This window comes from Chlorella variabilis (genome assembly GCF_000147415.1).
Source record: "Chlorella variabilis unplaced genomic scaffold CHLNCscaffold_22, whole genome shotgun sequence".
Lineage (NCBI taxonomy): Eukaryota > Viridiplantae > Chlorophyta > Trebouxiophyceae > Chlorellales > Chlorellaceae > Chlorella > Chlorella variabilis.
Window position 1 is genome coordinate 848,422 of NW_005435066.1, and position 22,044 is coordinate 870,465.

The following is a 22,044-nucleotide window of genomic DNA, read 5'->3' on the forward strand; positions in this document are numbered from 1 at the left end:
GATCCCACGGGATGATGGGCCCTGCCCATCATGCGCCCCTTTGTACCTGGGAGGTAAAGGTAAAGGTAAAGGTGGGGAAGAGCCTCCACAAGCTTAACTTCCCGGTTTTAACGTCTAGCTTTAGACCATTATTTGATCTGCCCGACGCGCCAAGTGCAGTACCCCCCACTAGTAGTGAATGGGTCCCGGGGAGGCCTGTGCCGAAGCCTTGGCGATTCTATTAGGCGTTCCCGAAGGAATTGGCTTGGATTGGCGCTGAGCCGGTCAGCTATGCCGCGTTTGTCCTCACAAAGTTTCGACATGGGAGGGAATCGAACCTGTGCCCTCTCGGAGGGTTTAGACACTAGCTCCAGCGCCTTCAAAGAAGGCCTTTCTTAACCGCGGCACACGGGAGCGTTGGTGGGTAGAGGAACGGCGTCAGCGGTCAGGACACGCAGGTCCGGCGCGCAATGGGGAGATGAAGGTTGTGCACACTCCACCGGCCCTTACCCGGCGCCGCCATTAATCTTGCACCGGGAGTGCCCAGAGATGGCGGTGTTGATGACTGCACCAATGGCGTCTCCTGGCGGGTGCACCGAGTCGATTGCCCCCCAGGCCTGACGCGAGGCTGGAGCAGTGAAGCCCTGCACAATGCACAATGCAGACAATATGCGGCAGAGTGCAGCCTTCGGGCTGCACCGAAAATATTGTGGAGGTGCCAACACAAACCAAGAGTGCAACCAACCAAGAAACCTCCTCCCCAAAAGCACAGAACCGTGCCGTCTCACCGCCCATGCGGGGGGTTCCGTCAGGTGACCATTCTCCAGGTTGAGGGCATCCTCCTCGCCACGCTTCCGCGTCTTGCCATGTGGACCGCTCTGCACGACTGTCGGGTGCTGTTGGCATGCTCTAGAGGAGGTTGGAAGTACACACGGCAGACGCCCGCCCACCTCCAGGGCATTTCCCTACCAGACACCTGGCAAAGGCAGTGGCAGCACACAGATCTAGGCAGCCAGTCATGTTGTCAACACCCACCGACAGTCGCTGCTGTGAGGGGCCGGCACCCGTGGACACGTGGACAACCGCCTGCGTGCCTTGCTCCGCCTGCAGGGAACCAGCCAGGCAGTGGATGCCATCAGTGAACCACAGCAACATGATGGACGCAGAGACATGCAGCATGCAGCTGGGAAGCAGATTGCAGAATGCATAGTGCCGAATGCAACATGCATGGTACAAGGACCCCACCTGTGCACCACCCACGTCGCCGCCCTGAGAGTCCCCACCGGCGGGGTTCATCGCCAGCGCCACCAGCATTGCAAGCTGCATGGAGGCGTGAAGATGCAAGGCTAATAGCAGAGGTGGCAGTGCTACAAGCCGCATGCGCCGCTGCTTGCTCTTGCTGAAATTCAACCTCTCAAGAAGTGGGCATGCTACCCGATGCATGCAACTCGATGCATGTACAACCTTTAGGTTGCCCAAGGTTAAGTCGGTTTTTGGTTATGCCAGATATTGCCCCCGGCATCAATTTCCAAGCTTGTGACCTTAAGGTCATACAGAGACGCAAGGCCACACACCCCTCACCTCGGCCGCTGCCGCCACAACAGCCCGGCTGGACATGGGGGCGGGCCTCTCGAGCTCTGCACCTGCGATCTGCATTCAAATAGCAAGAGAATGTGAACACAAATGCCCGAAACGGCTGCAGAAGGCCAAGAGTTGCAATATGGTGCACAAATCCTTCAGGCCTGCAGGCTGCACCCAACAGGCAGCAGGCTGCACCCAGGAGGCTGTTTTTCTGCGTTTCAAGGAAAGTGATGGCCCAGGCCCTTGCCCAGGCCCTTGCCCAGGCCCAGGCCTTTAAGTGATGGCCCAGGCCCTTGCACCCTCGCATTCAGTTCATAAGGCAGTTTTAAGGTTTCCAGGCTTGCCAAGAAAGGCCGGTGCCAACCCCCAACAGGAGGGGTGGGAGCGAGGGACACGCCCTCAAACAGCCACTCACGAACCACCCAATCCCAGCACGAAAGGCCCCTTTGCCTAGCTCGCCTGCTCAGGAACGAAGTCGGGCCCAAACCCCTCGCCGCTCGCAGCCGCGTCTCCCAGCACCCGCATATTGCTGGGCCCACCCGAAGCCATGGACCAGAAGCTTTCACAGCCGCACAAACTGCATGCAAAATGCTTGAGAATGGCTGGGGAGAAGTTCCAGGGGTGATTGGAACCGATGTGAATCACCCCGGGGTCAAGCCTGCATGGGGGGCGCTGCCGGCGGGGTGCGGCTCCAGACAATGTTCTTTGCGGCGTGCGGGAATAACCCCGCAATCCGAAAACAACAGCCTTGTGTCATCAGTCAGATGCTCATCTGCCCATCTCGATACTCTAGAGATCTGCCAGTGGCCATGCACCCACCTGGTGCATCCTCGGCATCATCCTCGACCCGCTTCAGGACTGACGTGCCCGCTGCCCTGCGCCGTCTGCGTAGGCGCGCCCTCTGCAGCACACGCATACCACCCGGCGGGTGGGCACCACCAAGATCAGAGGAAGAGCCAGTCTCAGCGACGAGGGAGGTGTGCTGCTGCCAGGGTCTGCCAGGTATTCACGCTGGCGCACGCATCACAAGAAGGGAACGTCCTGGCTCACCGAGGGCCACTAGTACCAAGGCCATTGCCTGGGGCATCACTGCGGCCACATCAGCCTTGCCCCAGCTGGGTGCTGGCCTGGAGGCCTGCTGGCTGCCGCCCTGGCTGCTGTCTCCTTTTCTGCGCAAAGCATGTTTGCGCAGCAGGCCCTGCTGCGGCTCGGCTGCAGCCGCCCCCGTCAAAGGGGATCATCCTCGTCGCTGTCGATGCCTGCCAGGTGTCTGCAATGCAGCACACAGACGCAGAAGCATTGACCGACACAGAGAGGAGCTTGAGCGCCAGGGCAGCGCCGCCAGCTGCGAGGTACCAACAGCAGCAGCAGCAGTACTGCATGCGGCATTCCAGCACCGAACCTGCAGCTGCCAGCCCTGCACTCACAGGGGGTGCGACTCTGCCGCCTTGGCTGCTGCTTGGCCTGCAGCGTGCCGTGTTGGCGGGCCTCCTGCCGCTGCTGCAGGTTGCAGAGGCGCTGCAGCTTGCGCGGTGCAGCTTTCTTAAGAATTGCTTGCAGTCCCGAGGTGGTGGCAGGGGCAGCAGCAGGTCACAGAAGCACCACCATGGTCTTTTCAGCAGTAGCAACAGCACAGCAGCAGCGGCAGCTCACCCTCGTCTTCCGTCTCCCCACCGCTCTCCTCATTGTAGCGCAGCCGCTTGTTTACCTATTTTTGTCACTTGTCAGCTTGCTTACACCATCCACTGCGAGACCATTGCAGCGTGCCGCGACCGCAGTTTGACAGGCACACAACATGCAGGGAACAGCCAGGCAGCCACCAGCTGGCGCTACAGGCTGGCCTCTTGCAGCTGCGCGTGCAGGAAGGCGCGCAGGCGCTGGAGGTCGGGCGGCTGCATCGCGGGGATGACGTGGCCGCGGGTGTGGTTGATGACGACCGGGTGGTCAAAGGAAGCGATGAGCTGCAGGCGGGGGAGCAGCACAGGCGCAGGCGAGGCGTGTCAGGGAGGCAGGGCATGCTGGGGAGTCGGGGCACTGCAGACTGCCGGCGTGATCCGGCTCATTGTGTCGAGCAGCGCAGGGCTGGGAGTGGGGCCCCTGGCTCATCCCTGCCCTGCGCATGCATGCAGCATGCTTGCGTCGCCAGCAAGACGGCCTGGCTGGTGACCAGGCCAGCACCACCCCAAGGCAGCGGCACCCTGGCAGCGGCAGCCCATGCGATGTGCACCGGACCTGGTTGGTCAGCCGCTTGACCGGGTCCCTGTCTCCTATGATGTGCAGGGAGGGGGCGGGGCGCATGGCTTCGTAAAAGCACTCCAGCTGGGGATCGCGCACTCTGCGGAGGAAAGAAAGAAAGCAGGGCAGGAAGAATGGAAAAGAGGACACAGATGTGGAATGGGAAGACGGGCGGGCACAGGGATGCCTGCATGCCCTCCTGCTATTTGTGCTAACACCAGAAAGCAAGGTGGGCACCAAGTCCTGCCCCACAGCGCAGCTTGCCGACGGCCATGATCCTGTGCATCAGCCCAGCCCTGTGCCGCCCCACCTGATGCCCGCAAAGCAGATGCAGAAGCGCAGTGGTGGCGTGTCCTTGAAGGCGAAGCCGCTGCGCTGCATGCCGATGGCCAGCGAGGCCATGGCGCCGCCCTGCACAGCGAGGACCAAGTGGGTGAGGGTCGGAGCACATGGTATGCACCATGAGAGCGCAGCCTGCATGCGAGCACAGCCTGCTGGCCCGAGCACCGGCCGGCCAGTGAACCACGCTTTGAACGCCTGCCCAGCCCAGCCCAGCGGCCGTGCCTGGGAGAAGCCCATCAGGCCGTCAAACGGCCCGTGGCGCCGCAGCGCCTCCTCCATCGCCGCCACCGAGCGCTGCCAGCCCTCGTACGTCCACGCCCCCTGCTCATCCCGGCTGGCGTTCCACCTGCGGCGGCAGGCGGCACCGAACCAGGGCGGGGGCGGGAAAGAAGAACCGGCTTGGTCACGCCGCCATGGTAGAGCAATGCCCGAGGCGCACCGAGAGCTTTCGTCTGCGCATCGCTGCTGCCGTCGAGGCCTGCGCCAGCGCGCCCCGGCGCCGCCTCACCACTCGTGGTAGGGTCCCTGGAAGTAGGGCGCCACGTCGTCGGGGATGGGCCCGCTGGCGGCGTTGGGCGCGTCTATGTAGCACACCTCGATCAGGTCCTCCAGCGCCTTGTCCAGCCCGGCCCGTTGCATCTGCGGGGGCGGCAGGGCCTGGCGTGGTGGAACGGCGGCGGCCGAGCGGCCGACCAGGCATGGTGGCGGCGCCCGAGACAGTGCAAACCTGCTCGCTGAAGATCTTGCCGCTGGTCCTGAAGCTGTGCGTGGCCAGCACCCGCAGTCGCCGGTGCTGCGTCATCTTCGCATCCTCGCAGGCGGGGCTGCGGGCGAGCAGGGCGGCGGCGGTGGAGATGGGAAAGCGGGCGGCAGTGCTGCCTCGCTACCGGCGCGATGCTACCCACCCTGCCGTCACTCACTGAGGGCCCTGGCTGGTCAGGACGCTTCCTCCTCGCTTTTGCTGCTGAATATGAGCGGTCGAAGTCGGCGAGGCTGGCAGGGATGGGGCTGGCATGCAGCAGCCGGGCACAGAATGCTGACCGCTAGCGAGAGCGCCGGGAGGAAGGCCGCGTGAGTTTTGGCGCCTGGACACATCAGCCTGGTACATTTTGGCGCCTCTGGCTTTCTGCACAGCACTGTGTGTCGCATACATGCTCAGTTATGTCGTCCTGTCCCTTCCGGCACCTGTGGCCCGCCCGGGGCGCTGCTCCATCTGAGACTGCAGCGGGGCAGCAGGCTGCGGCCACTCCACCGGCATCAGGGGGCTGCCCCTTCAGCGGCAGGGCGGTGCAGCAGCTGCAGCCGGCCGCTGGGGACGCCGCCGCTGCTGCCACCGCCACTCCGCCGCCACCGGCCGGCGTGCGCGGTGCGTGTGCAGCCGAAGCATGCGTTCGTCCTGCGGCTGATGGTGAACAGCCGCTGGAGAAGGCCAAGGGGCTCAATCCGGGCACACCTACGGCCAGCTCTCCACCGGCCGCCAGCCAGTGCCCCTTCCTGGCAGGCATGGGCGGTGTGGGCGTGGCAGCCGCGGCAGAAGCTGGGGCGGAGCCCGCCGCAGCAGCGCGGCAGGGCGCAGCGCCCGACGCCGACGCTCCAGCGCCAGCAGTATGCCCGCTGGGATTTGGCAGCAGCGCCCAGGGCCCACGGCTGGGCCAGTTCCACTGCCTGCTGTGCAAGTGAGCGCCTGCCCATATGCCCGGGCACCTGCAGCCTCGCCTGGCATGTGGGCAGGACAGCACGCCGTCGTGTCCCTGTGCGTGCAGTCCCCCTCATGCCGTCACATCTACGCTCTGTACTCTCACTGCCCTCCCCCCAACCTCACAGGTCGCTCTTCTTCGACTGCGTGGTCACCAGCTGCGGCCACCGCTACTGCGCCGGCTGCATCCGCGACGCGCGCGACTGCCCCGCCTGCGGCGCCGACATCACCAGCCTCGCGCCCGACCCGCAGACCCAAGGTGGCTTTCGTGTGGCTGGTGGTGGTGTGCGTGTGTGGGTGGTGGTCTGATTGCGACGCCAGAGGGCGGTGTTGGGATGCCTCTCAGCCCCACCCCCACGCCTCGCCCCCGCGCCCTGTCCGTTACTGCCATGTACTGCAGAGCTTGTGGAGCGGTACATCGAGGTCCATGCGGGCTCCAGTACCATCTGGGAGCTGGAGGGTCCCCCTGGAGCTGCCCAGAAGGTGCGTTTTGCCGGGGCCCCGGGACAGGCAGGGAAGGGGCCCGCCGGGCACCGTACGCATGTGGCAGTCCGCTTTGCCTGGTGCGCCTGGCATGTGGGACCGGCCCCGAGACTTTTCTCAACCTGTGCTGCTGCTGCTGCTGCTGCTGCTGCAGGTGGAGGGGATGGCGGGGGAGCGCAGCCGCGCCTCCTTCCTGCTGCAGCTGGGCCTGCGGGCCATCGCCACCGGCAACACAGGCGTGTATGGGCTGCAGCCGCCGCTGTTCTGGCTGCTTGTGAGCCCTTCTCAGCTTGCTTCTTGAACATCTGACAATATCCGCTGATCCCATGCCCTGCCGCCCTGCAGGCAGCGCACGCCACCGCTTCCAGGCATGCCAGCGCCAGCTGCAGCAGCAGCTGGCGGCGGTGCAGCAGCAGGTGAGGGACGCCGGCGCTTTGGGGGTGGTGCGTGTGGCAGGTTGCCTGCCTTTGGCGGTTGGCCCGGCTCCAGATGCGGCTCTGTCGTTGGCCGGTTGCTGCATTTCAAACGGGTGCCTGCCCCTTGCTCCCTCGCAGACTTCCGGGGGAGGCAGCGTGCTGCCCGAGGTGGCGGTGATTCAGTGCAGGCAAGCGGGAGGGAGGCAGGCGCTGCTTGTTTGCTGCCCCCCGGCAAACCAAGCCACCTAGCTGGCTCCTCCCGCCAGCCCCAACGCACATCAGCACCCCTCACGCCCCTCACGCCCGCACCGCTCATGCGCCGCAGGCTGGGCGCCGTGAGCGGCTGCCTGGGTGACTGCTGCCGCGCCGAGGGCGACGCAGACGGTACCCTGCGCCACTACCAGTGCAGCGTGGAGCTGCTGCGGGCGGCAGGGGATGACCCCGAGGTGGGCGGGTGGCTGGCTGGGCATCTCCTTGTGTGTCCGAGGGGCCTCCCCTGCTGCTTCATCAGCCCCAGGCCCTTGACCTGCCCCCACATCTCCGCTCAACGCGACTCGCCAACCTCCTTCCCTGCGCCCGATCCCGCTGTGCAGGCCCAGCAGGCTCTGTCGGTGTCGCTGAACAAGGTCGGAGAGCTGCGGCACATGCAGGGCGAGCTGGAAGCGGCGGCCGAGCTCTATGCCCAGGCCCTGCAGCTGCGGCGTGGCCTTCTGGCAGCCACACAGCTGCAGCGGGAGGCGCAGCAGCAGGCGCAGCAGCAGGCGCAGCAGCAGGAAGACAGCGGGCCAGAAGCGCGCGAGCCGGCGGCGGCGGCGAGGGCGGCTGCCGACAGGGAGGCGGCCTGCTGCTCCGCGGCGCTGGACCTGGCTGCCAGCTGCATCAAGCTGGCGGGGGCGCGCCGCGAGCTGGGGGGAGATGCCGAGGCGCAGGTGGGTGGGTTGGCCAGCATTGGCAGGCATGGCGGGCAGCAACCCAAGCAGGCTGCCGCTGGCTGTATTACGTGAGGGAGCAGGCGGCGCAGGTGGAAGCGGTGCCGGCAGGCCTGGCATCCTTTGGAAAGTCCCTGTTGCTGAGGGTCACCCACCGCCTTGCAGGAGCTGCTGGTCGAGGCGCAGGGACTGCTGGCGCGGCTGGAGGCGGGGCTGGCGGGGCAGCCGCCGCTGCTGCAGCGCAAGCACGCCAGCCTGGCAGAGTATGTGGGGGCCATGATGGCGGCGCCGCAGCCATAGGTCATCGATCCCGATAGAGAAATACAGTGTCGGCTGTCTTGGTGGAATTGAAGTCTGACGGGACGCACATATGAAGCGTTTGCCACAATAGTGCTCCGCCAGGGCTCCTGTGCAGCGGTGGTCCGCCAGCGCATGCTGCGTCCCGCTGCGCACCCGCCTGGTGGGCATCGGATCTGGCAGCTGCATTTCTAGTGGCTTGCATCGTTGTCAGAGGCGATTGGGGTGCTTTGTTGCGTCTCCCGTTTGTGTGTGGTTCGCAAGAAGCATGGGGGATCCGAGCGCGGTGTGGGGCACAATTGGCGTTGGGGTGGAGCGGCTCCATGCTGCACTTCCAGTAATGAGCAATAGCCGCGACGCGCTGGCGACCATCACCAGCTTGAACGACCTTGCCAACGCGTGTGGCGCGGCTGCATTGCTCTCTGGCCCTGTTCCCTTGGCCGTGTCGAGGTAGGAAGGGCTGGCAGCACCTGTCGAGCGCTGCGCAATGCTTCCCGGCATGCATCTGCCGCTGCCACCGCCGCCGCCACCCGCTTGCCCCTCCTCCTCCAGGGCTTTTGCGGGGCTAGGAGGCTGCCTGGCAGAAGGCAGCGCATCCCTGAGGCATCGTCAGCTGCAGCCGAATTACAATGCCAGCACAGCGAATAGGGTCATGTTCTTCGAGGCACAGGCAATCTCCCAGGTTGAGCAAGCACTGTCCTGGTGGCCAAGTGGCAAGGGGTTGCTGCCTCGTGAGTTGACAACCAGACTGGCATCGCCATCACATTTGCCGGTCCCTGCTCTGCTGCGCAGGCCTTTGCCATGATGCTGGGCCTGCTGGAGAGCCAAGCGTTGCAGCTGGCAGAGGCCGACTGGATCCGCCTGCTGACGGCGGCAGGTGAGGCGCTTGCCGCTGGCCCGGGCATGCAGCGCTTGCTTGATGGCCTGTCTGCGGCTTGCGGGGTGCCCTGCCCGACCCTCCACCCCACGAGTCAAAGGCATGCTGAATGATTCCAAGCTCCCCGCTGCCTGCAGTCGTGCCGCTGGAGGTGATGCTGCCGCAGCTGAGGAGCCTGCGGGCGGAGGTGCTGCAAGGCAGCAGGCGGGAGGCCGCCGTTGAGATGCTGCACAGGCACGTGTGGTGCGCGTCCAAGCCCGTGTACGCCCTGCTCAGCCTGCTGACGCCTCCGTGCGAGGTGATGCCGTCCCGCGCGGCGGCGCTGCTGGCGGCCACTTCCCTCAAGCCGCAGAAGCTGGCGCCCTGGGTGTGCGCCATCTCAGAGGCCACCTGTGCCTACATGACAGTCACCAGTGAGTGGCGGCACGCCAGTGCACCGGCTGCCTGCTGCCGGGGAGTCCATGCCGCTGCCATATGGCGGTGACAGCACATGTCTGCCCCGGCTGGCTAGCTCGCCCGCTGCCCTGCTGTGCCGCCCGCTCTTTCTTGCCGTCACCGCGGCCCCTGGCTGCACCTTCCTGGCTTCTGCTGCGCTGCAGACAGCTACGTGCCGCCCTACACCACCCTCATCCCCGTGCTGCGCAACCTGCTGGCTGCCGACACCTGCCCCGGCCTGCGCGCCGTGGTGCATGCGCAGGCCGAGGTGCAGGTGCAGGTGGTGAGGCTGTGTGCGCGCTGCTTCGTGCTGCCAGAGGCGCAGTGGGAGGCGGCACTGGCGGACGGCGAGCGCTGTATCATGCTGCTGGAGGTGGTGGAGACGATGGCGAACGAGTGCTGCACTGAGGGGCGGCGCGCCTGGGAGGCGGGCAGCATCCGCGCGGGGCGCGCCACGCTGCTGGCGACGGCGGGCAGCCTGGCGGCGCACCCGCGGCTGGCGGCCGCCCAGGAGAGGCGGGAGCAGGCGGGGCTGATGGCGGCGTGCCTGGAGCTGACGGCCAGCCTGGCGCATGACGTGCTGCAGCTGTTTTTGGAGGTGGAGGGGCAGCAGCTGCCGGCCAGCCTGCTGCAGCGCGCGGAGGGGCTGCTGTGCCAGCTGGGCGGCCCCGGCGGCCTGCCGCTGCTGTGCCAGCTGGCGGGGGAGGTGGCAGAGGCGGCGGGCGCCGACGCCGGTCGCGGCGCGGCCGCGGGACGCCGCCCCGGCTTTGGCGGCATGTGCTGGGGCGAGTTCCCGATGGAGTGGTTCAACACTCTCAACTCATGGTGTCTGGTCCTGCCACGCTTCGACTTGTCGGCCTGCATCCGCACGCCAGGCGTGCATGCCGCCGCCTGCCGCGCCGCCGAGGCGCTGCTCCGCCTGGCGCCGCTGCTGCCGCGCCAGCCGGCGTGGCAGCCGGGCCCGGGCGGCGAGCGGGTGTGGCGCACCGCCGCGACGGCGGTGGCGGCCGCCGGCGGGGCCTTGCCCTTGATCCTGCGGCGCGACCCCGACGCGCCCGGGACCCTGGCCGCGATGATGTCAGTGGGGGTGCCCAAGCTGGCTGCCGCCCTGCTCGTCGCCCCCTCCACCCCGCCCAGCCACGCCTCCGCTTCGCCAGAGTCGGCGGCTGCCAGCTACCGCGCCCTGGTCACCGCCTGCCGCTACACACACGCCCTGGCGCCCCACCAGCACGCCTGCAGCACGGCACAGGACAGGCGGCCAGGCGAGGCGGGCAGAGCCGGCGCGCTGCCCGTGCCCGTGTCAGCGCCTGACGCGCCCGAGGTCTTCGTGACCGAGCCCACGCTCGGCTGCGTGGCGGAATGCCTGGACCGGGCGGCGGTGCTGGCGCTGCAGCTCAACGCCGCCATGCTGCAGCAGGTGCCGCCCGGCGAGCAGGAGCCATATGTCAGGTCTGCCGGTGTGGGCGGGTGCGCCGGTGTGGGCCGGGCTGCGTGTGTGCGCCGGTGTGGGCAGGGCGGCGTGTGTGTGTGGTGGTGGGGGGGGGGGGTGGCCTGCTCCGGGGACCACCCCCTGTACACCTTGGTTACACGTGAATGGACACGAAAGCGTGCGTTGTTTGCTCTGCCCCGGGGGAGCGTGTATTGTCTGGTCTGCACCGGGCGCCACCACCACCACCACCACCATGTGTACATGCTCACGCATGCACATGTCTGTGCCCCCGGCCTGCAGGCGGATGGAGTGCTGCCTCCTGCTCTACCTGGCCGCCCTGCCCGCCCTGCCGCGGCTGCCGGCTGGGGCGCAGATTCGGGCGGCGCTCGAGTGCGGGCGCTGCAGTGTGCTGCTCCGCATGCTGAACGAGCAGGCGCTGACCCTGTGGCGCCTGCTCCTGGGAGAGGGCGGCACCGCTGCCGTGGCCGGCGTGGACACCCGCTGCCTGCTGGCAGATATGGCCTACCGAGGGTTAGAGGTGGGCAGACTTGAAGTGCGGCGCGGTTGCGTGTGCGGCAGGCGGTTGATGGACCCGCGGTTGGCTGGGCCGTGCTGCCCGCCTGGCACCAGGAACGGGGCGTGGCTGCTTAGACATGGGGTTGTCTGCCCCCACGCCGCCTGCCCGCTGAAAAATCAGAGGGTTACTGAGCAGGCTCACCTTCCCACTGTACCATGCAGGCTCACTTCTACAGCCTGCTCCCCACACTCGCCAACTGCGATTTGTCTGCCTTTACAACCCCGCTGACCATGCTGGAGAGGGCAGCCGAGCTGGAGCCGAGCCTGATCGCCGCGCTGGCGCGGCACAACACCCTGCTGCGCATGCTGGGCGGCCTAGGCGGGACGCTGGCCGATGTTGCCAGGCCGGGTGGCGAGCTTGCGGCGCAGGTGAGCGGTGCGGGCTGTGATGGTACGGGCTGTGACGGGTCGGAACCCCTGCTGTGGCAACCTCAAGGAGCAAAGCAGCCGCAGTCTTACATCCAACAAACTGCACCTGGCTGACCCCGCCCCGTGCCCTGCAGGCCTTGCCTATATACGAGCAGCGGAGCAGCCTGCTGCGCAGGCTGGTGCCCCACCTGCCCATCGACCCCTCTCAGCAGGACGAGGTGCGGCACTGCGTGGAGGGCTGCCTGGAGGCAGAGTATGCGCGCAACAGGCGCTCCATGGAAGTCCTCTGTGATGTGGCAGATGCTCAGCTGGCAAAGGAGGCACGCGAGGCAGCCGCCGAGCAGGCCGCCAACGTGCCCCGCCCCCGCCGCCCGCCCCTCAGCCCCGAGGGAAGGCAGCTGGCGGAGCGGAGGGCGCGGGCGCTGGCGCTGCTCAAGTGTGCCAACCCGCGGTGCAGCAGGCTGGAGGGTGCCAGCGAGGCGGCGGCCCCCAGGGGGCGCCTCTGCAGCGGCTGTCGAACGGTGCGCTTCTGCAGCGAGGCATGCAGCCAGCAGGAGTGGCCGCAGCACCGGGCGGCCTGCAGGCTGCTGCGGGCGCCGCCGCCCAACGGCTGAGCTTCTCCTGCTGTGAACGCTGAACTTGCTACTGCTTCATGCACTTTCCTCTGCCATGTGTTGTCCCCGATTGATACTTGATCTGCCATCAGTTACCGTGATGCCTCGACGCATTGTGATGTCAACATGTGACACTTTGAGTAGTGATAAACACTTGCCTTGTTGCTCGCTCTTCTCTCTAGAGCCTCTTTCATTTCTGCTTCTGTGCTTCTTCGCCTGATGTGTAAGGAGTGCAGTTTAACAGATATAATTCATTTCAGCAGAAAGAAGCAAGCAGGAGTGATGTGCGCTAGGATCAGCTAGGAGACATGGCAGCTAGTGTGGCAGCGGGTGCCGATGCAGCGCCGCTGCCGCCCAGCCTGGAGCAATGCAGACAACGGGTAAACAGCAAGGCGGTCGAGCAGGATGGATGCATTTGGGAGAGAGAGCAGGAGGGCTGCAAAACTGGAGCAACAGGTGGCGCCCGTGGAACGGGGCAGGCATCCGGGAGGCTGCCACCTGCATGCTCAGCGGGGCATCATGACACCGCCCGCGCCATGCCTCGGGGGCGGCCTGGCCTGCTGCTGGTGCGGCACCTGCGCCTGGAAGGGCTGCTGCCGGCCGACGCCGCCCTGCTGGCGCGGCGGCGGCGCCTGCCTGCCAAAGCCCGGCCCGCCACCGCCGCCGGGGCCACCGCCGCCAGGAGGCGCGCCCGGCGGCGGCGGTGGCTTCCACCCCGGCTGCCCCGGGGCCGCCGCCTGCAGGTGGTGCATGGGTGGCATGCCGCCAGCGGCCCCTGCCGAGGCGGCCATGAGCTGGCGCAGCTGCTGGTCCAGCTGCTGTGCATGCCTTGCCAGGTCAGCCTCTGTGCGGTACCCCTGCAGCGTCAGCGGCGAGATGAACAGGCCCGACTCGGCGGGGATGCGCTCAAGCTTGGTGATGCGGGCGTGGCAGCTGCGGCACAGCGGGGTGGGCAGGGGGCAGGGGAGGCCGGGGGGTGGGTGGGAAGTGTGTTCTTGTGTGGGATGGAGACTACAAGCGGCGCCCGCAGACAACGAGCCGGCTGGGACGTGCACCATCGGGCGCAGTCAGGGCCGTCCAGCCAGCCAGCCAGCCGACATGCGCCAGCTTGAGCTCGGCCCTCCCAGGCAGGGTGCCACCCCAGCCCAGCCCTCCAGCCCTCCAGCAACCCTCGCTCACATGAGGCACTGCGCCATGCTGGCTGCGCAGGTGAGGCAGTAGGCGTGGAGGCAGGGGGCGCAGCGGCCGTAGACAGAGATGGGGAAGTCGCAGGCTGCGCAGATGTGGGTCTTGTGGCCGCGGCGGCGAAGGTCAATCTGGCCGGCATACCGCCGTGCATCCTGTGGCGAGGCGGGGGCGCGGCAGGGCCACGCGGTGTGGGCAATGCAGCGATGATATCAGGCCTTATCCTACTGTATGCAACTGCGACGCGTCTGCTGCACGTCTGGCCGAGAGGCAAGAGGGTGCCACCGCAACCCTGCGCCTTCCGCCCGACGCCGCTGCGCTGCTCCTGCGCCTCAGGCAGTGTGCCCCCTGCGCAGAGGTCATCTCACCGCCATTATTGGTGCTCGTGGGTCGGCCGCCAAGGGGAGGCAGGCCACTGAGCGGAACCGGCCTTGATCGGTGTCGCAGCAGCGTTTTGGGCAGCCTGCTGAAACAGGGTTGCTGCTGGATGTGATGCTTGACAGGGAGCCGGGCGCAACAAACAGAAGCCTGCATGCATGCGGGTTGAGAGGCGCCCGGGCCGGCGCTTCGTGAGGAGCGTGCTGTGGGCAGCATGGGGAAGAATGGGGCGGTGGGGGCCCGATCGCCGCTCTCTCGCGCCCCATCTGGCTGCCATCGTCCAGGCCCGTGCTCTGAGAGCCAGGGTTCCCTCCAACCGGGCCTCTGCCAAACACCCTCACCCACTCGGCCAGCGCCGACTCAGCCGCGCCGCCATGCCGACCCTGGCGCAGCTCAGTAAGGAGCTGACAAAATTGAAGCTGAAGGAGGTGCCGACCCACGTGCAGAAGTTTGCTGGCCAGCACTGGACGCCCGCGCAGCTGCAGGGGAGGTTTATGAACTGGCTGCACAACTACAAGATCCAGGTGGGCGGCCGCGCGGGGGTGCCAGGGCGGGGGCGGGGGCGGGAGTGGGGCGACGGCGGCAGTCTTCCACCTGGCTTGCCGCTGTTCGCTCGCTGCTGCCCTCTGCGCCGCCGCAACAATGCGCGGCGTGCTTGCAATGGATGCACAGCCACGCACCGTGCCACGCTTCAGGCATTGCTGCCACAGCATCCGGCGCCGCCGTCGCCCCGCTACCTGCCCCAACCTTTCCACGCCCCAACCCCACTTGCTTTTGCTCCCACAGAATATTGACACCGGCAGCAGCAAGCCGCTGGTGGACCTCGTCTCTTACGGCTTCGTCTTCTCCTATGCCCTGTCCTGGCCCCGCGAGTATGCCCACTACAAGCACGAGCAGGAGGCCAAGCTGAAGGGCGGCCACCACTGAGCCAGGGGTGAGATGTGGGGCCCGCGCGCCGATCCACAGTGGCAGGCGCAGGCAGGCAGGGCGGGGTGGCCGCGCGGCGTCGCTACAGGGCTGCCATCCTAGCTGCGTGTTGCTGGTCTCGCGTACTGAGTACAGCTGGCAGCGCCCTCTTCTTTCCCAACCAAGCCGTGGCCCCTGCTGCAGGCCTCGCTGGAGATGCCCTGAAGCTGACGCTACCGCACCCGCTGAGCGGCCCCAGGTTGCAGCGGCCTCCAAGTGCCCTTCAGCCACAGCCGGGACCGAATGCTCTGCTTTTGTGCTGCTGTATCGCATGGCATAGACAGCTTGCCTTGCGTGCTCTTCACGGGCTTCCTGTTTGCTGCTCTTTTCAACACCTGCTGCTCATCACTGCCTAGGGACACGCCCAAAACCCCGCACCGCGCCTGAGGCGCAGGAATCATGCAAAGTGTGCTGCTGGCTCCGTTGTGTAACACTGTCGCAATAAACTAGTGTGCAAGTTGCAGGCGAGACATCCAGGCTGACGTCAAAGCGGGAGACAGGGCAAAGCATGACGGCTCAGCCCAGGAGCCCCTGGCGGTGGGCCTTGCGGCACCTGTGCGTGCAGAAGCGGGGCGCGCTGAGCTGGCGCCAGGTCAGCGTGGCCAGGTCTAGCTCCGCCACGTCGTTCAGCTGGCACACGTGGGCCGCCTGGCCGCCAAAGACCAGCAGGCGCGGAGCTGCAGGCAGGCAGGCGCGCACACGAGCGATGTGAAACAGCGCGAGGCGGCACCAGCTTGGGCAGCGTGCCGAGGTCTCAGCCCAGCTGCGCCGCATCTGTCCCTACCCAGCTGCTGGAAGTCGGGCACCTGCTGCCGCCCTGCAGCACCGTGCCTGCTGCTGTGCTGCGGCCTGGAGGGGCAGCATGCAGCGGCCCACCTGCGGCCCCCGGAGGCGTGTATTGCGTGTGCGCCTGCTCAAAGCGGGGCAGCGGCACCGGGCCCTTCTGCTCCACCTGCATGCATGGGAGGATTGATGGTGCCGCATTCAGCCAGCGCTCACGAGCAGCACCCTCCGAACTGGAGGGGGATGGGTGCCAGCACCGTCATGGTGTGCAGCAGTGTCTGTGGCAGGCTGCCACACCTGCTCCCAGGCCCGGGTCTGCAGGTCAAACGCCCACAGCTCATTCAGCGCCTGGGCTTCAAAGTAGGTGCGCCCCAAGCGCCCGCCTGCAGCAGGGGGTAGAGGCGAGCAATGAGGCATTGGATCCCAGCGGGGATGCCAGCTGGGCAAGCTTGCTCAGCCTTAAGGCTGCCGGAGCTGTGCAGGCAGCGGCGGCAAGTTGACAGCCCGGGCGGCCGGCTTCCTAGCCCAGGCTGTAACAGCTGTTATGCGAGGCGAGGCATGCTTGGTGCGCCACGTCGCCCTGCTGCGCCGCCTCACCCCACGCAAACATCTTGCCGCCGGCGACCGCCGTGGAGTGGTGGTCGCGGCCCAAGGGCAGGGCATCTGAGGTGGGCTCCAGGCGCCGCCAGCTGCCCTCCCCAACCGACAGCAGCCACACGTCATCGTAGTATTTCACATCCTCCCGCCCGCCATACACCAGCTGCAGCGCACGGCATGGGAAGACAAGGAGAGGAGCAGGGCAAAAGCTGGAGAATGCTTGCGGCGGCGGCTGGCACGGTCGCAAGGAACTGGCTGGCGACAGGCCTAGGGACTGGCAACAGAAGCAGCGCAGCAACAGCAGCAGCGGCTGCAGCGACAGCAATGCAGTTGCGCCGCCGGCGGCAGCGCAGCCCAGATGATGCGTGGCTACCGAACAGCCTGCACACAGGCTCCACCGCCCCCCACCATGTGTGGCGAGCTGCCATTGCCGCCTGGCACCAGGACGGCGGAGTGGCCTCTGCGGGGAGCGGGCGCGCCGTAGCCGGAGGGCAGCTGCGGCGCCAGCTGGTGCCAGGTGGCGTTGGGCCAGCGCAGGCTAAGCACCCAGGCATCGTTGAGCAGCGCCTTGTCCTGGGTGCGCCCGCCAAACAAAACGATGTGCTCCGCCACATCCTCGCCCTGTGCCACGGTGGCGGTGCAAGGAGGGTGGTGGGCGGGTGAGTGAAATGACGGCGTCCTGGTGTAAGCACATTCCTCCCATCAGCACCAAGCAGGCGGTTTGCGCCATCAGCGCAGCCTGCCAGCCCGCTCCTTTCCATTCCCACCTTGTAGTGTATGGTGGAGTGGCCCCTGCGGGGAGCTGGCTGGGCGCCAGGCGCCACGACCGCCTGCTCCCAGGTCCAGTGTCCCGCCGGCGTCGGCGCCAGGCGCCACACGTCGTTACTGTAGCTGTGCAGGCGGGTGTTGGGGGTGTAGGCGTCGCCGCCCACCACCACCATGCCCCCTGCAGCCGCCTGCGCGGTACCCGCCTTCCAGCGGGGCACGGGGTGCGGGCCGGGGGCGGGCCGCAGGTGCCTCCACACTCGCTGGCGCAGGTCAAAGGAGAGCAGCTCTCCAAAGATGCGCTTGTGCAGGCCGATGCCGCTCCACAATAGGAGCTGCTGCTGGTGCATGCCATCGCCGTCGCCGCCCTCGCAGGGCTCTCCGCTGGGGGAGGCCGTCTGGGCGGGCGTGGTGTGGCAGGGTGGCAGGGTCAGGATTGCGATGGAGGAGGACTTGCGGCAGTAAGGCGGGCACCGCCTGCCGCCACTGCGGGCGCCTGCAAGCATCACGCACAGCGCCAGCACCAGCGCAGCGCAGAAGGCCAGCGCCAGCTGCAGCGTGGTGCAGGTGGGACGGCGAGCGCTGCCGCCACGGGGTGCCTGCTCGCCTCCTGGTCCAGGCCGCGTCTCCTGGCAGTCGCTGGAGGCTTGGCAGGAGTCCCCATCGGGGTCAAGGAGGGGCTCCCTGCGTTCAGCAGCAGGCAGGTAGCAGTACATGTGCTCAGCTGGCGAGGAGCGCTGAGAGAGAGCGGACGGCTGTATGGGCGGCGAAGAGCGCGGCAGCCATGGCAGCACTGCCGCCAGATTTGCCTGGCATCATTCAGCGCCATACTGATGGCTGGGCCGCTCAGGCGGCGGCCTGCAGGCCGTGCCAATGGATCCAAGGCCAGGGCAGGACAGCCCCGGCCGGTCTACCACTCTCGGCGCTGTGAATAGCGTGAACCAGAGGCCTCTTAAGCTTAAGCACCTGGAGTGGGGCGTAGGTGTCGAAAGAGGGGATGGATGCCTGTGCCACGCTGGCGCTGACGGGGATGGTGCCTCCACACCTCCCCCACAATGAGCTCATTACGCTCTGTGCGTTGAATGCTGCCAGTGGGCAGGTTAAGAAGTGGGACCAATCTCGCCAGCCTTGGACAGGTGCCCCTCCTCCGCATCTCCACCATCGTCCCTGCCGCTATAACTGACACGGCCCTACCAGCATAGTTGGAGCCCTGCGCCGGCCTCCCCCGTCTGTTGCCGCCTCCCAGGCAGCGTACCGAGTCGGGCACCTAGCTACAGGAATGGACCTTCCCAGCCACAGCCAGAGCGCGCTGGTGCCGCCTCTCCTGCATGCGGCGGCTGCGCAGCCGCCGTGGCGAGAGCTGGTGGCCCGCCACTGGCCACAGTATGTGGCCCTGGCCGCCACAGCCGTGCTGGCGAGGTGGCTGCACGGCCTGGAGCCCTTCCGCCGCGCCATGTATGGCGGCAGTGACGTGCAGTTCTGGCGGTACAGCTACCCTTACACCGCAGACACCTTACCACGCTGGGTGGTACCGCTGCTGTCCCTTGGCCTGCCAGCCGCCGCCTTCCTGGCAGCCCACCTGGCGGGAACGTCTTCCCGAGTGGAGCTGCACCACAGCCTGCTGATGCTAGTAGCTGCCGTGACCACGACTTCGGCGCTCAGCAACCTGCTCAAGAACCTGGTGGGTTGTTCATTGGGGGAGGGGCGGAGCCCTGCATGGCTGCCAGGAGCCGCTGGCAAGCACTGCTGAGCACAGCCAGCTGCGTAGCTGGGCCGGAAGGCAGCGAGCTGCATGCAGCGACTCTCACAGCGATGGCCCATCGGGCAACACACTCACCGCCTCTGACGCATGCAGCTGGGTCGCCATCGCCCCGACTTCATCGCCCGCTGCTGGCCCACCGGCCTCACGCCGGTGCTGTCCCATCTGGGCCAGCCGCTGTGCGAGGCCGGCGCCTCGGCTGTGGCGGTGAGCAAGGGCATGCGCAGCTGCCCCTCAGGTTGGTCGTCCAGGCTGCGCTTCCCAGCCTACCCCCCTGCCAGCCAGCCTCCGCTCTGCGGTCAATGCCATGCCGGCTGCGCTGGAGCTCAGCCGTCGTGCTGGCAAGCTGCATCACATGCATCACACCGTTCCATCAACTGGATGACGCCCATCTGCTTGCCTGCCTGCCTTCACATGCGCAGTGCACGTGGCTTGGACATCCGCTGGACTGGGCTTCCTCTCTCTGTGGCTGGCGGGCAAGCTGCGCGTGTTTCACAGCGGCGCAGCGCCGATGTGCTGCACGCTGTGCCTTCTGCCCTTGCTGGTCGTGGCCTGGGTGGGCGTAACCCGTCTTCAAGACTACAGGTGCTGTGCCACCCGCAGCGCTTCTTTGCCATGCCATGCCGTACACTCAGGCCTTGCATGGGCTTAAAAACGCCTGGCGCTGCAGCCTGGCTGCCACCGCTTGCCATCGATGGGCAAATTCTCTCCCTCCCAATCCTCCGCCTGCTCCTACCCACAGGCACCATGCAGAGGATGTGTTGCTGGCCTTTGCGACCGGCCTCTCCCTGGCTCTCTGCTTCTACCGCCAGGCATTTGCCAGCCCGCTGTCCCGCCGTGCTGGGTGCGTGTCAGAGGAGGCGGCGGCGTCCGGGCGCTCCAGCGGGAGCACCTGCCAGGTGGAGGAAGGGGAGCGGGGCGTGGTGGTCGGCCAGGGGGGCGAGGGCGTGTAGCGCGCACGGCCGCAAAACAGTGCCTGGCAGGACCACAAGGCACAAATTTCCAGCTCCCCTCGGATATTCCTAGCCAAGGCTTGTTTTTGGCATGCGAGCTGATTTTCAGACCTGAGCTGGGGGTCCCCCCCCCGGTGTTGCGGTGCAGCGGGGGTAGCTTACAGGTTCGCCATGCACCGCAGCTCGGCTGCGGAAGCCAGGCGTCAGATGAGGTGGATAGAAATACAGGGTGCAAAAAAGCACATCAGCACATCACATGCGGTGTGTCTGGATGTAAGTGGTACAAGCTCTCAACAGGAAAACATGGCGCGTTTGTGCGGAACATGCTGCCGGTGATGCAAGCCGCTGGTCACATGGCAGCCGGCTGCACTCCCGCCAGGCGCAGCCGCGCAAACAGGTCGCTGTACTCTGGCAGGCCGCTGCTGGCCTCGGCGTCCCGGCTGAACACCAGCTGCCCATCCTCCAGCTTGATGTCAAAGGCGTGCGACGGGCCATCCACCTGCAGCGCAAAATCGTTAGCAGCAGGATTCAGCATGCTGCCTTGCCACCCTCAGCTGCAAATCGTTCACTGCGTCTCAGGTAACTGCCTGCCCGGCCTCCCCGAGCTGCCGCTGGGTGGTGGTGGGGAGGCAGCAGGCTTGTTGGTGCTGCGCGGAAGCGCTGCCGCCTGCTGCCGAGCAGGCAAGGTCCCTGCCGCACCTCCACGCCGTCCACCATGATCCCCTCAAACTCCTCCTCCACCGCGTCCGCAAAGGCTATGAAGGTGTCCACCTCGGCGGGTGCGTACTCCACCAGCACCTGCATCACAAGGGAGGGGATGTGATCAGCAGGCGGGGAGAGGGGGGACAAGGTGCGGGGCGGGCCAAAGGACCACAGCATTAGGCTCATTCAGCGGCTTTGTGCCATTGCGATGGAGCACCCAGCAGCAGTAAATGCAGGCACACAATCCCTTGGCGGCGGCAGCGCACCTTTTGCGGCGGCGGCAGACTCAGGTCGCCTGAGCAGGAGCAGTGGCTCCAGCGGGACTGCACAGTGCTGACAGCTCCTGCAGGCGTGTGTGAGGCGGAGGGGCGTTGGTTGGAGCCTCTAGAAACAGGGCCCACAAGCTCTACAACCCAGTGGTAACATTCTCCCGCCGCGGCGCCCTCCCCACCTGCTGCTGTTCCCCAGGGGACCGCGGCGAGCTGCTGCGCGGCTGAAGCGGCCTGCAAGGGGCCTGCCGAGGCCATCGACTGCGCGCTGCGAGCGAGGAGCCAGGCTGCGCGGCGCATCGTGAAATGCAGGAGCAGTACTGGTGATCGAGGAAAGGAGCGAGGCTCGATCGCCAGCGCCGGGTGGTCTTGGCGCCCTTCCGCCGCCCCAGCGCCCTTAGCGCAACGCTCAAACCAGTGCCGTGGCTGGCTATCAGAGCAAGTCAGCGGATCGTGGCACTGGCACTGGCGCGGCCCCTGACACACGTGTGCTCTGTTCGTTGGTCTTTACATTGCACATGTGTGTGTACCGCGGTAAGGTAGTGTTCATAGCAAGAGCAGCGGGGAGCGGCAAAGGGGAGCTGAGAAAGTAAGCAAGGGGCAAAGGGGCGCAAGAAACGCATGGCAGCACAGCGGCTTAACCGGCATGCCAGCCCAGGAGCAGCCAGCACCTGGTGCGCGCAAGGAGCTCAGGCACGCATGGCGCCAAAGACGGCGTTGGAGAGGTCCAGCGTGCGCAGGCCCAGCCCGCGGCTGCGCTCCAGCAGCTGCTCGTACGCGCTCTGCGTCTGCGTCTGCATCACCACCGTCCCCGCCTTGCTGTCAATCTTCGCATTGAGCCGCGCATTCCTGCACCGGGCGGCCGATAGGGGTGAGCAAGGAGGGCAAGGAGGGATGCGGGATCCCTGGGATGCTCAGCGCCTGCAAGATCCTGCCATCGAAGCAGCTGCCAGCAAGGCAGAACCGCGCAGCTGTGCCAACGTGACGCTGACGACCCACACCTGATGAGGTTCACAATCCACTTCTCGGTCGCCTCCTCATCCATGTTCAGCTTCTCGCTCAGGCTCTTGATGCTGATGGCCTGCGGAGGTGGGGTATTAGGGGGTGCGCAGCCACAACAGCGGCGGGATGGGTGAGCTCCCGACCATGGCACGCAGCCCACACAGACGCTCGGCCCAACGCACGCCGACCCATGCCAAGCCGGGCTCCCACCTGCTGCCCCCCCGGCAGCCGCCCAAACACCGTGCCATCCCCAGCGCCTCCCCATCTCCCCGCCACCCGGCCCGCGGGCGCCCACCTGGTGGATGCGGCAGTAGTTCTCAAACAGGAACTGGCGGGCTGCCTCCATGAAGGCGTCCTTGGCGGCCACCAGGAAGAAGTCGGTGTCCAGCACCTGGCAGGGTGGCGGGGCGGGGGGGGGGGGGGGGGT

The 22,044-nt window shown here is 66.7% G+C and overlaps 9 protein-coding genes across 9 annotated transcripts in view; 4 read left to right on the forward strand and 5 right to left on the reverse strand.

Moving 5' to 3' along the window:
• Positions 1-3,389: 3,389 nt before the first annotated feature.
• CHLNCDRAFT_138988 (hypothetical protein) lies at positions 3,390-4,939 on the reverse strand (the record flags this gene model as incomplete). The annotated part of the gene is made up of 6 exons (XM_005844586.1): positions 3,390-3,521; positions 3,793-3,895; positions 4,106-4,206; positions 4,303-4,483; positions 4,646-4,776; positions 4,865-4,939. 6 exons carry the CDS (start codon positions 4,937-4,939, stop codon positions 3,390-3,392), a joined length of 723 nt encoding a protein of 240 aa, XP_005844648.1.
• Positions 4,940-5,107: 168 nt separating this feature from the next.
• Positions 5,108-8,034, forward strand: CHLNCDRAFT_58886 (hypothetical protein; the record flags this gene model as incomplete). The annotated part of the gene is made up of 10 exons (XM_005844485.1): positions 5,108-5,120; positions 5,516-5,813; positions 5,962-6,092; positions 6,234-6,316; positions 6,471-6,552; positions 6,662-6,732; positions 6,871-6,920; positions 7,058-7,178; positions 7,326-7,661; positions 7,827-8,034. 10 exons carry the CDS (start codon positions 5,108-5,110, stop codon positions 7,959-7,961), a joined length of 1,320 nt encoding a protein of 439 aa, XP_005844547.1. The 3' UTR covers positions 7,962-8,034.
• Positions 8,035-8,226: 192 nt separating this feature from the next.
• Positions 8,227-12,258, forward strand: CHLNCDRAFT_54500 (hypothetical protein; the record flags this gene model as incomplete). The annotated part of the gene is made up of 8 exons (XM_005844486.1): positions 8,227-8,408; positions 8,511-8,640; positions 8,751-8,835; positions 8,973-9,248; positions 9,435-10,737; positions 11,000-11,237; positions 11,438-11,644; positions 11,779-12,258. The coding sequence occupies 8 exons, from the start codon at positions 8,227-8,229 to the stop codon at positions 12,256-12,258; spliced, it is 2,901 nt and encodes a 966-aa protein (XP_005844548.1).
• Positions 12,259-12,764: 506 nt separating this feature from the next.
• On the reverse strand, positions 12,765-13,817 carry CHLNCDRAFT_138991 (hypothetical protein; the record flags this gene model as incomplete). The annotated part of the gene is made up of 3 exons (XM_005844587.1): positions 12,765-13,191; positions 13,438-13,598; positions 13,812-13,817. 3 exons carry the CDS (start codon positions 13,815-13,817, stop codon positions 12,765-12,767), a joined length of 594 nt encoding a protein of 197 aa, XP_005844649.1.
• Positions 13,818-14,195: 378 nt separating this feature from the next.
• CHLNCDRAFT_138992 (hypothetical protein) lies at positions 14,196-14,748 on the forward strand (the record flags this gene model as incomplete). The annotated part of the gene is made up of 2 exons (XM_005844487.1): positions 14,196-14,345; positions 14,608-14,748. The coding sequence occupies 2 exons, from the start codon at positions 14,196-14,198 to the stop codon at positions 14,746-14,748; spliced, it is 291 nt and encodes a 96-aa protein (XP_005844549.1).
• A 555-nt stretch (positions 14,749-15,303) lies between these two features.
• On the reverse strand, positions 15,304-17,718 carry CHLNCDRAFT_138993 (hypothetical protein; the record flags this gene model as incomplete). The annotated part of the gene is made up of 7 exons (XM_005844588.1): positions 15,304-15,464; positions 15,664-15,739; positions 15,868-15,953; positions 16,168-16,330; positions 16,576-16,788; positions 16,935-17,483; positions 17,686-17,718. The coding sequence occupies 7 exons, from the start codon at positions 17,716-17,718 to the stop codon at positions 15,304-15,306; spliced, it is 1,281 nt and encodes a 426-aa protein (XP_005844650.1).
• A 493-nt stretch (positions 17,719-18,211) lies between these two features.
• CHLNCDRAFT_138994 (hypothetical protein) lies at positions 18,212-19,644 on the forward strand (the record flags this gene model as incomplete). Its single annotated transcript, XM_005844488.1, has 4 exons — positions 18,212-18,613; positions 18,788-18,929; positions 19,114-19,276; positions 19,434-19,644. 4 exons carry the CDS (start codon positions 18,212-18,214, stop codon positions 19,642-19,644), a joined length of 918 nt encoding a protein of 305 aa, XP_005844550.1.
• A 349-nt stretch (positions 19,645-19,993) lies between these two features.
• On the reverse strand, positions 19,994-20,873 carry CHLNCDRAFT_138995 (expressed protein; the record flags this gene model as incomplete). Its single annotated transcript, XM_005844589.1, has 4 exons — positions 19,994-20,143; positions 20,344-20,442; positions 20,613-20,689; positions 20,798-20,873. The coding sequence occupies 4 exons, from the start codon at positions 20,871-20,873 to the stop codon at positions 19,994-19,996; spliced, it is 402 nt and encodes a 133-aa protein (XP_005844651.1).
• Positions 20,874-21,304: 431 nt separating this feature from the next.
• CHLNCDRAFT_138996 (hypothetical protein) overlaps positions 21,305-22,044 on the reverse strand; it is a gene marked incomplete at both ends in the record, with an annotated part of 3,218 nt that continues 2,478 nt past the window's right edge. The window contains 3 exons of the mRNA XM_005844590.1: positions 21,305-21,464; positions 21,617-21,696; positions 21,913-22,008. Coding sequence (XP_005844652.1) covers positions 21,305-21,464; positions 21,617-21,696; positions 21,913-22,008 — 336 coding nt within the window. The remainder of the gene's footprint in view (positions 21,465-21,616; positions 21,697-21,912; positions 22,009-22,044) is intronic.